The 12,655-nt window shown below is 41.7% G+C and overlaps 1 protein-coding gene across 3 annotated transcripts in view; it reads left to right on the top strand.

Moving 5' to 3' along the window:
- Positions 1-12,655, top strand: part of flna (filamin A, alpha (actin binding protein 280)) — a 49,664-nt gene that overhangs the window by 12,330 nt on the left and 24,679 nt on the right. For all 3 annotated transcript variants that reach the window (XM_052058252.1, XM_052058251.1, XM_052058253.1), the window contains exons 3-4: positions 11,236-11,487; positions 12,272-12,369. In XM_052058252.1, coding sequence (XP_051914212.1) covers positions 11,236-11,487; positions 12,272-12,369 — 350 coding nt within the window. The remainder of the gene's footprint in view (positions 1-11,235; positions 11,488-12,271; positions 12,370-12,655) is intronic.

Below are 12,655 nucleotides of genomic sequence, written 5' to 3'. Positions count from 1 at the left end.
ATCAATTAACAAAAAAAAAAGTGTGTGTGGAACGATGCCTTGATGCAATCTGATTCATACAAATGAAACAACATAAAGTAGGTAGATTAAGATTTGGCGGGACATGGTGTTGAATTGTATCTTGTCAGACATCTTCTATATTCTCATTAGGGTCACAGTTGACTTGACGGAAAGGTAGAGTACACCCTGGACTGGTTGCCAATAAATTACCGGGGGTATTGTAGGCAAAGAACCACTGGCACTCACGTTCACACCTCTCGACAATTTCGAGTCTTTTGTTAGCCTTACAACGTATTGATACTTATGGCTCAAATTGCTCTTGAATTTCTACTCCGCCTCTGCAGGTGATGCACATAACAGTTTAAGTGGGGTTTCAACTGGAATCAAAAATCCCACGTAATTCTTGTGGAATAGAAATTTTAGCAGTTGAAAAATTGTGTAATCGGTACATCCTTGGCACAAGCTAACACATTTTTTATTCTCTGGCCCATGCTACATCCCCTCAGTGTTTTATAAGATTGTCTTTCGGGTATGCCTACAACACACAAGCATGGGTGAAAATGTAACCTGCGCAGTGTGTTCTTCTTACTAGAGTTGGTCTTCCTAAGTCCAGAGGCAAAGTTTACTATTTTACCTTCCATGTCTTTCTCTGGGATCATGTCCACAGAACATCCGCAGTGACCAAGACAAAAGGGTTGGTGACTTGAGTAGCTGTGAATCAGACACAAGTGACATCGTGGTGGTGGTGGGGGATGGGGGGGGGGGTCTGGCAAACTTTGTACTTCCCATATGCTCACAAACTGTTTCCAGGAAGCATTAGGTGAGACTGCACACTGAGTCACAGCTCTGGGTGGTTGTCAGTCATGGCAGCATATCCTCCATGCAAGTTCGTTTTCTAGCACACCCCTTTAGTGTTTTAATTATTATTTGCACATTTTTGCCCCCCTCAGAAAATTAAAACTCATGGATCTTTGATAGTTATGTGGGGGTGATTCCAGCTGACTCGCCCTTCTCCAGCTTCTCCTTTTTTGACTCGTCTAATCGGTGGATGAGAGAGCAGCCCACTTTGCTCTTGTGCTTCCTTCTTTCATTGCACAAAGTGGACACACCCTTCCAGCCACTCTCACCACAATTTGGCACAAACTGCCATCGCAACGTATCTTACTACTTGGAGGTCTTTTTTTTTCCTTTTTTCCACCACTCCTAATTTTGTTCTTGGTGCGTCTTTTACAACTTTTGTTTGTCATCTCAAAGTGTTGATCATGTAACATGCTGCGGATGAGTCTGGAATACCAACCCACAAACACAAGGAGTGTCCCAAAAATGTAGAGCCACAATTTTTTTTTAAAATTAGAGATTGTTGTTGGCTCTGTAAATTTAGACTTTTTGGTGACAAATGTTAAACGTGAAATTTAAAATGTACCTGTACTTAGTGTTTTTACATGTTGTCATACGATATAGTTTGCATGGTACAGTGTGTAAATAAACATGGCCTACATAATCAGTTGATCATGAAGAATTCTGTCAATTAGTTCCACATAAATGAATATTGTTAATAAAGTTTGGAACTAGTTTTTGGGGTTTTAAGGCGAATAACTTTATCAGACATTGAGTAGTTGGGGTGCGTCCAATGCAGACCTTCCTAATGACAAGTCTTGCATGCAGCATGAATCAGTTCAAACATGGCATTAAAGTAGAACATTTGCAACAATGCTTTAAATGGGGGGGGGGGGGGGGGGGATACTTTTGCTACTTTAAAATAATTGTGTATGTATATAGACATGCACTGCTCGCCATAATTACCGGCCCCCTGGTTAAGATGTGTTCTTTCGCTTTGAATAAATTCAGTTTCAAAGGAAAATCCAACCTTTGATTCAAGTGCATCTATTCTGAGGGGGGGAATAAGAAATTTTGCCTCAAATAAGTATCACGAAAAAAAATGTCTGCACGTGAGAAAATCAAATAGCACTCACTTTGCAATTCGCATTAACACGCACATCTCCACACATCCTCTGTTAGTCTGCCGTGCTACCATTGGATCAGCTTGATAGCTATGACTCTGGGGTGAAGTTTGATCTGTCAAAGTCCAGGTTTCCCCTTTCTGACACACTGTCATTTTTGGCAAGTATTCTACTGAAGAGCCAACCCACTTGCTATCATCTGCTTGAGACATCCGGTGTGCGTCTTCCAAGTGCGTCATCACACGCCTGTTTGAGTTGGCTTGAACATTCCCACTTGGCATCATCTTGCCTGTTGTAAGAGTTTATCAACTAAACCGTAATCTCCTGCATGCCGTCTTTGCAGATTCTCCAAGTTTCTTGAGCAGCATATTTGAATTTCTTTTAAACATTTTTATTTATATAAAAAAATAAACAAAAAAGTCCTTGTTTGCCCTGAACTACGATTGATGTGCCTGAGCCTGCATGTTGGATGTAAACACAAGTATGGTGTAACTTTGCAACTGGTTGTTCTGTTGCCTTGGGCTGAGAAGGCAGGTTGAGACACATGCGCGTGTGGCAACAGCCGTGTTATTTCGTAATGGTGAAATGTAAACAGCATTGCGTATGGACACTAAAAGTCCATGAAATTTGAATTGTCTAGGTACTGTGCCAGGTGGCCGGGTAGGGTGCTGCGAAAGATTTTACTCCTTAAGTAGAGTCGAACAGCTGGTGTAGCGTTTTAAAAGAAAAATACAAAGTCAATAAAATAATCCTTTAAGCGTCAGATGGGGATATTGAAGCATACAGCTAAAGATGACTCTGGTTGAGAGGAGGAACATTAACAATTCAGTGTTTCAGCGCGTTGCATTGAGACTATGGATGACAAGCATGTAGTTTGGTTGTGGTAATTTTGGGTGCATGACTGACAAGTTAAAAAGATACAATGCAAATATGTACATACATCCTGGTAAGATGGAGTCTTTCTCATTTCCTTGGCACAATCAAACCATAATGTGAAGAAAGTCTGATCACTCTTTTTCTTAAGATCTAGTGTGAGTGTAAGATCCTGTGAGTTAAGTTACTGGAGTTCAAAGTTTGTGCAGCTGGTGATTGTATAATAATGATAATAAGCAATAGTTGGCAAATTCATCACATCACTCTTCAGATGGTATCACACCAAGATAAAATGTATATACCAATTATTATATATTGTAGAACACTACATATTCTACTTTTTAGTGTGAATATTCCACCATAGAAGTACGATGGACCAGCGATTAGCATGTCTGCCTCAGAAATCTGAGGTTCAGGATCCAAATCTTGGCTCTGACCTTCTTTTGTGGAATTCTCCTGTTTGTGGTGGGTATCTCGGTGAGCTCAGGTTTTGTCTCGCCTTAAAAAAAATAAACATAGTATTCATTCAGAGTCCATGAGTGTCCTTGCCTTTGGCCCACGCAGCGGGGATAGACTTCAGCTCAACAATTGACCTAAAGAAATTAGGTGATCTAAAAACTGGGTGGATAGATGGGGCATAAGATGAGCAAGGAATGCATTTGCAAGTTTTGCTATTCTCGTCCAAATGATCACTTCCTGCCAACTCCTTATCATTGGCATAACTTCCTGTCTGTAAAGCCAAGAAGGGGGACTCCTTGAGGGGGTTGTGAGCATAAGTAGAATGTGCATTCTCATTCCATTCAGTGGCATTCGGCCTGTTGCATTGCATCAGTGTTGGAAACGTGCCCCTACGCCCCACTCCTCATCAAATCGAGCAAGAGACATGAAGCCATGGTTGGAGTCGCAAAGAAATGTGTCTTATGTAATGGAATCATATTGTATATAATAGAAGATAACCAGGGTGCAATGCTGGAAATGTTCTGTTATTTGAGCTCATCAATGTCCTACAAATGCAAACTTGTGTGCTTGCTCAGTGTTACCAGATGCTTCCATGAAAAACCACCTGATTGAAGCCACATGGTGTTTATTAAAGCCCCTCGTTCATCGTTGTATGCGCTGCCTCCTCATCACCCTCAGCCTTAGCTAGTCTGCCCTTGCAGCCCACTTGGCCCAAATCTCTTCATTTTGACCCACTCTGCTTCAACCGTCATTTTCACCGTAGTGTTCCCTCACTTGAGCAAAGCACATCCACGCTTGTGCAAGATTGAACAAATGCAGAAATCCCACACTGCACTTCTAAATTTTTTTTTCTTTAGGTCTTCCACCCTCCCCGTCTCACTTCCCCCCAATCTTCCCAAAACCCTCCTCCCTCTTTTGTAACCAGAGCCCATGGAATGGGAGGGGCGCCAATATCCAGTTGCTTCTGCCCTTTTAAGGCGAAAAAAACCAAGGGGAACGTTTTCCAGTCACAGGGAGAGAAGAGGGAGGGGCAGTGAGTGAGTGCAAATGGCAGAAAGGAAAATGGGGAAGTGGAGTAGATCCACTGTGGCTTATTTAAGGGAGGGAGGCAAGTGGAGGAGGAAGGGAAGGGCCCGAGAGAGCAGGTCAAAGCGAACTGTGAGGCTGCAAAATGCATTCATGTTGTAAAGTCAAACATGCTAATGAGACCCTAAAAATTCTTATGTTACTAAATATAATGCAAAAGCCAATATGAAGATAAAACACAAAGTTGATGCATTTATTTGGTAGATTCCCTCTTTGTGAAAAAATATTCTGACGTAATTGAGCTCTTTGGGTTATCTTTGGATTGCAAGTTTCAAGTCATCAATAAAAATGACGAAATGAGATGTTTGGAGTGTTGCAGTTTATTACGCATAGGGCTGGGAAATGTGATCAATTTCAGATGGGTTAACTGCGCATATTTACTTTTTCAGACACGGCAGAAATGTTGGATGGCATCAGCCAATCAACCTTCCTTTCATTTGCTAGTTGAAGAAAGTAAACTGAAACATCTAACCCAGGGGTGTCCAAAGTCGGTCCTGCCCGTTTTCCAGCTCTCTTGGCGCAACACACCTGATTCAAATAATCGGGGTCGTTTTAATGAAGCCGTTTACAATCATCTTTCGATCTGTTGACCTCTGTGATTTTGTTGCCATTATGGATGATTGTCAAAATCATTGACTTTGCCAATTCGTAGTCTCGGCTGAGCCCCCCTGTCTGTGAGACTCCCATTTGAAAGTGAGAGACAATCTCAGCCTTCCCAGACAGAGATTTGTTTTACCAGACATGTTTTCAGACCATGCGCTCAGGACCGCGCCGTGCTTCTTGAAGTAGAGCAATGTACGAGTCGGTCTGTAACATAAGGGAATCCTGCGCTGCACATTTTGTTTATAAGCCAGGTCGTAGCGGCAGCGGTTAGTTTTATGCGGCTCGCAACAAAGGAGATATGGGAAGTCTGTATTGAAAGTGCCTTCATTGATGATGAATTTGCTGTTCATTCATTGTCATAATGGCCTTTACCTGTATTTCACAGCCACCTTACTTTATTTTCCGTATGGAAAGGTGGATAAGTCTTTAGTTTTTGAAATTTGTCAACTTTAATACGCAAATGGCTGCCGACTGCAAGACTGCTTTTTTTAAAAATATTTTTTTCCTCTCACAGGAGAACAATTTTACAAGCATGTTCTACATACCCATCTGTTTCCGGACAAGCTGCTAAGAAATGATTGTCAAATTTTCAATTATCCAGATTTATTGTTTGGCTCTGGTGGAGGACTCTGCTAAACTGTGTTGTTTCGTTCCATTGGAATTTAGAAAATCTACTTAACTTTCATGGGAATTGAAATGACAACAAAATGCTAGTCTGAATTTGTATGAGTAATGGACATGGATGACCCTATTTCAAATGCTGCAGTACACTGTAAAGTCTTGCTGATGCGTTTGCTCTTCTTTCTCCCGTCCGGTTTTACCATTCCCTCTTGATGTTTGTGATGCTGAGAGCGGGGTCTGTAGGGTCAGAGGTTGCGATGATGTCATGACTGTGACGCTGAAATCGGGAGCTGATGGCTGCACAAACGCGCCATCTCGTTGAGTCATGGGAGTTTTTTTGGGGGGGTGCAGTCTGTCACACTTTTACACACTTACACACATGCACAAAGGGCCTATGAATCAGCAGACGGGGATTATGTAGCAGTCTGTGTCCGTATATGGGCTCTGTCTGAGCTGGTGTGGTCTGACAGGAATGCTGGCACATTCCTCGCATGTTTTGTGGGGAAAGAGAAAGGCATGTATCAAACGGCAAGGCAGATTATTAAAGTGTGAACCACTGTGTCCTTAAGCAGGAGAAGAATTAAGTGTTACGAACCATTGACTGCTTAAAAAATCCCTCAGATCACACATAAAAATAACACTTTTGATTCTGTGTCAATACTTTACTTGCCTGCAAGGAAGTTTATTTCTTACAGTGGGTGCGTGGGGTTGTGTTCAGCCTCGAATCTCTGCAGCATAGGATGTTGTACATAATCCTGGACACAAGATTGTATAATGGGCAGATATTCGTCTAACAATGTAGCCATTGAATTTGGAATATTAAAAAAAAATGCAAAATTAAAGTATATTAAAACAAACTGAAGTGTCTCACACAGTTTTAACAGTGTTAATTGCAACAACAGAAGAAATTACACCAAACAGTTCATCCAGTATAGTGTCCCCTCAAAAGAAATATACAGTTATTCAAGTCTAACGTCAATATTTTTTGTAGACATTTTTCTAGCACTTCCGAATAGTTCACCAGAGCTTGTTAACGTTGGAGACTGATCCTCCACTTTCCACTGGAGGATGCCACACAGATACTCAATAAGGTCGAGAGACGGGGTCAGGGCAAAGCAGTTCATCACGTTTACCCTTAACCTTCTTTATCAAGGCAGTGGTCAACTTGGAATTGTGTTATGGGGATTTTCCAAGTTGGAATGCTGCTCCACAGCCCAATCTCCAAAGAGAAAGATCATTCTCCACTCCAGTATGTCATAGGATTCATTCATGGTTTCCTCACTGCCCTTATAGCTCCTTAGCCCTGGCAGCACTCATGGCTTTGTCCTAGACCATGGATCTCATGCGTGGACCATCAGAGCCAAATAAATTTATCTTGGTCTTATCAGACCACAGGACATGCCATAGTTTGAGGAAATATACTTTTTCTGCAAAATGTTCGCTGTTAAGACACTGAAGCCTTTTGCCCATTGATTTAGTTAGAAGTACACAAAAATTAAACCTTTGTGGTGCTTCTGGTTCTGGTATAGCTTTTTGCACATGGCTCTCCTGCAGGCAGATAGTCTTCATAGCTTGTTTGGAGGGATAAGCAAGCCAAAAGATTGTCCGAAATTGGTCTGCCTTGCCTGATATAAAGAACCCTGCTTGCTAAACGGCATCGTCAGAGTTGAGAGAGGTGAGGGTGCGGCAGACAGGTTAGCGATTGTGACGCGTCCAAACAACTTCACTTCAAATAGAAATTTAATGAGTGTATATTACTGAGTGACAAGCAAGCTTGTTCCGCACTGTTTGCATTTAACGCAGTCATACACGGTGTTGTTTCTCCATGAGAGAAGGCACACCTGTACCCAACAACTACTCAGCTGTGTGGACTTGCCAATTGTGCCTGCACAAGCCTAGAAATAACGATGCATATGTTGTTATATATTGTTTGTCGTCAAATACATCGAATGTATCAAACGGAGGAATCCCTAATTTTATGGTCATGCTTCTATGGGCTATTCGCCCAAATTGGTACCATTTTTATAAAGCGTCCTGCAAATGGGTATGTCTTGTGTATTAAGTTAACATTCAATGAGCGTAAATGTCATTGTGCCTGCATTTGCTTATTTTATGCTAAAAACCCAATTAAAGTTTCAGTATGAAAAATTGACGAGGCAAAACGATTTCTGAGATGAACCAATACACATTGACATACATGGTCAATATGTGTGATCAAATGTCATGCTTGGAAAAGATGCAGAACTACGTTTATTTTGAGAGTATTGCAGAATAGCATTTGGCACTGATTTGGTGGAATGGTTCCTATAGCATAAACATTGGTGTATGTTTCTATAGTAGTCTGAGAAAAATCAGATGCACCCCCCCCCCCAATGCATTGCTAAAGTACTGGATAGGGATGTGAATCTCAGCACTGAGGACGATTCGATGCACTACCAGCGATGCGATACTTAAACGATACATGGGATTTTCTGGCGATACATTTCACCGTCTTCATGATGTGATACGACGCGATACACATTTAGTTCAAATCAATGCGATATCATACAATGCAATTTGTTGTGATATTGTGCAATTAAATATGATGCAAATACGCAAAGAAAGACGTTTAAAAAAAGATGGAATTCAGTATGGTATTGCAAAAAGTATACCACTTTATTCCTTATAAACGGTAGAACGGGTAAAACAACTTAAGCCCTTTCACAATTGGGGTTTTTGAAAAGAAAATGTAAACAATTTGGCTCCTGAGACTCACAGCTGTTGCTGTAGTGTAAACACGGACTACTCTCACCGAGTGTCTAGTATGAAATGCTCATCTCCATAGGACAGAAAAAAATACAATTGAAACAATGTGGCAGTCACAGCCTCAAAGCTGCTGTGTGTATTGTAGCGTACACAGACCACTCTCACTGAGTGTCAAAATGAAATGTCCAAAAGAGTCATCCATATATAGTTCTTCCTTGCGCGGTCACAGTGAGCTGCAAGGAGATCCCCAAAATAAGAGGCAATTTATTTTTATTTTTTTTCCTGATCCTGACCTGGTTTGCCAAGAGTTTCTCCGGTGTCCAACGAGGAACTAGACGGGGAGGCGGGGGAGGGGCGGGAAACTTTTCGGTGATGTGGTGCCATCGTTTTAAGTGGGTCTGCATATTTCTGGTGCTGCTGTTGTAAGCCTTCGTAGTGCGACATTCTTTGCAAATTGCGGAGGTTTTATCAAGCTTTCAGTCTTTCTTTTCAAAGCCGTAGTATTTCCAAATAAGATCTGAATGTTGCGGGTGCACTAATTACAGTAGTTTCCTCGCTGCTGCTTGCGCGAACTTTCATTGTGTTTCACTAGTAGTGTACTGTACTGCACTGTATGTGACTCACGGCTTCCATCCGTATTCAACACAAAACGCAAAATAATGATGGTGCATTCATCGCGCCTAGGAAAGGGCAGACGGGTGACGTTTAACATGAATAAAACGGCGCTTGAATCGGATTTTACCGATGCCCACCAATGCATCGTGATGAATCTAGATTTCACCCGTCAATTGCGTCGTACCCAGTGAATGAGCCGATGCACTCGTATCGCGCATCGATGCATCAATTAATATCGCTTCTTTTCCACACCCTTAGATCGGGACTGTACCAAAGACTCGACTTGGGCGTAAAAAAAAGCATGATGGCGACATCGCAAGGAGGGACACACCCTTCTTTTGACTCACTGGCATTCTTACAGCTTGTTCTGACGTGTAGTGTACTTCAAATACACAAGGCACCCCACATCAGTTATAAGTAGTTCCATCTGTTTGTTTTCGTCAACATTCTTCACCGCAATTGCTTTTTTTCTACTCTTTTGCACTTCTCGCTCATTGGGTTTTCTGTCACCACCTTTTCCTTCTTCGTAACCACGGAGCGATTTTGGGTTTTTTGGTGATCCACAAATTCTGTGTTCCCATGGTGAGGGTGACCAAAGCAGGACCTTTTTGTCTGACTTGTGCCAAGTCATAGTGAGGAGTGCATTTTTTCACTGGTGCACCTGACATCACACCCCACTAATGGGGTACTATTTTAAGAGGGATTTCTTGGATCACTTGGACGCATTTATCGGAGCTTCAACAGACATACTTATGAAGACTAGCAGTCTTGATTACCATGAGTTGGGATGCGCGCGCGCACACAGACACACACCAGCCCCACCTTTTCCTCAAGGCTTATCCTCAAGTTTGAGATCATCATTCCGATCAACCCCATCTTTTGCAACATGTAAGCGCACGCCTCTGACCATGTTACAAGCTGTATGTGTGTACATGTCATTTATCTTTTGCCCAGCCATTTTCTCCTCCTTTCCTGACTCTTGTCTCATCGCATACAATATTTGTCAAATGTTGAGAGCAGCAGGATTAAGGTTTTGAGTGCTGATATGCTACTGTCAGCGGCTTTGACCGCATGTTAGGGAAGATGTTAAAGAGAATGCTGTGCAGTTTGGTTTGTTTTTTCTGGTCATGTTGACAATTGCAAATTTTCGATCTTCTCTCGTGCGTCGCACAATCTCCTCTCACTCATCATTAACTTGTTCTGTAAGGTAGACAACTTGAAAAGGTTGTGAGTGGATAAATCGACTGGTAATCAAAAGGTTGATCCCCTTTTCATTGTTTTTAATAAGCTCCCCCCACCTTTTTGTTTTTGGAAATCCAAAATCACAATTACTTATTTGTATAAGGTGTAACTGTAGCTAGAACTGGAACCAGTCATTTAATTGCAGAGGTGCTGATTATTTAGTCCAAAGTGTTTTGTGACATGAGCAATTGGAAAACGCACTCATTCTTCTCGAACTCCTCCAGGCATTATTCTTCGCACGACCGCACTGGGAATTGAGAGAGATTGTGACATTGATATGGTGCTCAGGCGCCACCATCTCTGTGGATATTTAATTAAAAAAATTACTCATAGTTGATCATCCGTGATTGAGCGACATCTTATAAGCTAGATCATTATATCATAGGACATTTTTTCTTTTTTACTCGCCTCTGAAGTTCGACGCTGAAAGGTTTGTCGTTAGTTGACATCGGTGCTCGCAAAGTATTTACTGGACCATGTATCCATGCCCAAGTGTTTGATCGTGTTACTATGCACAGTATACTCAAGCTTTTTGCTCGACTTGGACTGAGTCGACTGGTTATGCCACACTCAAGCTTGTGTGTGCCTGTGTGCACATGCTTCTTCGGTGAATCAGGAATACTTCGGACAAGGTTCACACAAAATGATTCCTGTACATGTTGTGCTCCAAATTTCGTCTTGGGTGCTTGTAATTAGTCCCGTTCTTATTTTTTTTTTTTTTCCTTTTAATCCATTATGTCAAGAACACATTCTATTGGTATTGAGGACATGTCTGGCATGTTGATACTGTATTGAATTATTGCCCAGCGTTAGTCCTTCTTAATTTAGTTTTTTGGACCAGATTTTCTACTGGCAAATCACACAAGTTTCCCTTTTATTTTCCGCCCCCCGCACATCTTGAGTCAATTCTTTTAAGCGCACAAATAGTGAATTTGTACTCAACAATTTTGACAGCCTTTCTCTCAACAACCCCTTCTTATTAAAGAGTTCAAACGTGAATACTTTAAATCTTTTTTTTGGTTTCGTCTAGACTCCAAAGCCATCGTTGATGGGAATCTGAAGCTCATCCTTGGACTGATCTGGACCTTGATCCTGCACTACTCCATTTCCATGCCAATGTGGGATGAAGAGGAGGAGGCAGATGATGGTAGACAGAAGACCCCTAAGCAGAGGTTGTTGGGATGGATTCAGAACAAACTCCCTGAGCTTCCCATCACCAACTTCAACCGGGACTGGCAGACTGGCCGGGCTCTGGGAGCCCTGGTCGATAGCTGTGCTCCAGGTGACTTCTTTAAGGCCTGTATATTTTAGTTTATAAGCAGAGAGGTAAAACGGATGAAAAGGACCACAATGTGAAGTTGCATGCATCATGCAAACCAAATGTATCAAGTTTACCATATAGCTCTGATTTAATACAAAGCACACATCAGGCAAAAAACTGCAGTGAAGATCAGGGTCGGGTCAAGGCAAGTGTTTGAGTTAAAGCCTTTAATGAGCGAAACAGAAAGGGTGGAGGGAGCTTATTCTGATAAATCATAGCGAGTGGGAGGTGAATAAGAGGAGGATGATTTGATGTTGAGATGAAACCAAAACAAAAGTGGATTTTTGGGATATTTGGCATACCACCGCATCCTCAAGTGTCAAAAGCCTTTTGTTTCCCTGCACATTGACTCCCAAATATTGCACCATCAGTAAGGTAAATATTGAACATTCTGGAAAATAAGAGAATTTGCAAACGAAAGAATAGTTGTAGTGGAGGCATATAAATGTTGGCCTTGTGCCCAATTAGTCATTGGCACTAGTCGGTTTCACTGGATATCAATGTCATGTTGTTGGCCTAATTTAATTCTATTCATGTTTAATTCCTTAAAACAATACAAACAATATTCATAGTGTTGCACTTCATATTTCTGCTTGATAATGCATTGAAATGCATTATTTCCCACAGCAAAGCGTTTTCTTATAAATGCATCAGGTGCCGATTTAAACAGTTTGTTGTATTGTCTTTGCTGCTCCCCTCAAGTCTGTCTCGAACACTATTTGTATCATCTTTGACGCTGCCCCAGGTTTGTGTCCTGACTGGGATCAGTGGGATCAGACTAAACCTGTGGACAATGCCCGGGAGGCCATGCAGCAAGCTGATGACTGGCTGGGTATACCTCAGGTGAAGTGAAGAATTACTTCTACACCGTAAATATGTTTTGACTTGCAAACTAGAGAAGTACAAAGATCCAGGAAATGTATCAACCTATGTCATGTGAACAATTAAACGCTCCTTTGTCCAATTTAGGTGACCTTAGATGCACCCTATTTAGATTTGCCCAAGTGAGGCATTGGAAAGCTGATGACATGGCTGGCTAAACTTTAAAACGAGTATTTTTATTGCGTAAAAGAAGTTGTGTAAATGTTTGCCACTCAAAGTTGACAGTGCATTTTGACTTTATTGAGGT

The sequence above is a fragment of the Hippocampus zosterae genome, chromosome 2 (assembly GCF_025434085.1).
Source record: "Hippocampus zosterae strain Florida chromosome 2, ASM2543408v3, whole genome shotgun sequence".
Lineage (NCBI taxonomy): Eukaryota > Metazoa > Chordata > Actinopteri > Syngnathiformes > Syngnathidae > Hippocampus > Hippocampus zosterae.
This window is presented reverse-complemented; position numbering and strand designations above follow the sequence as displayed.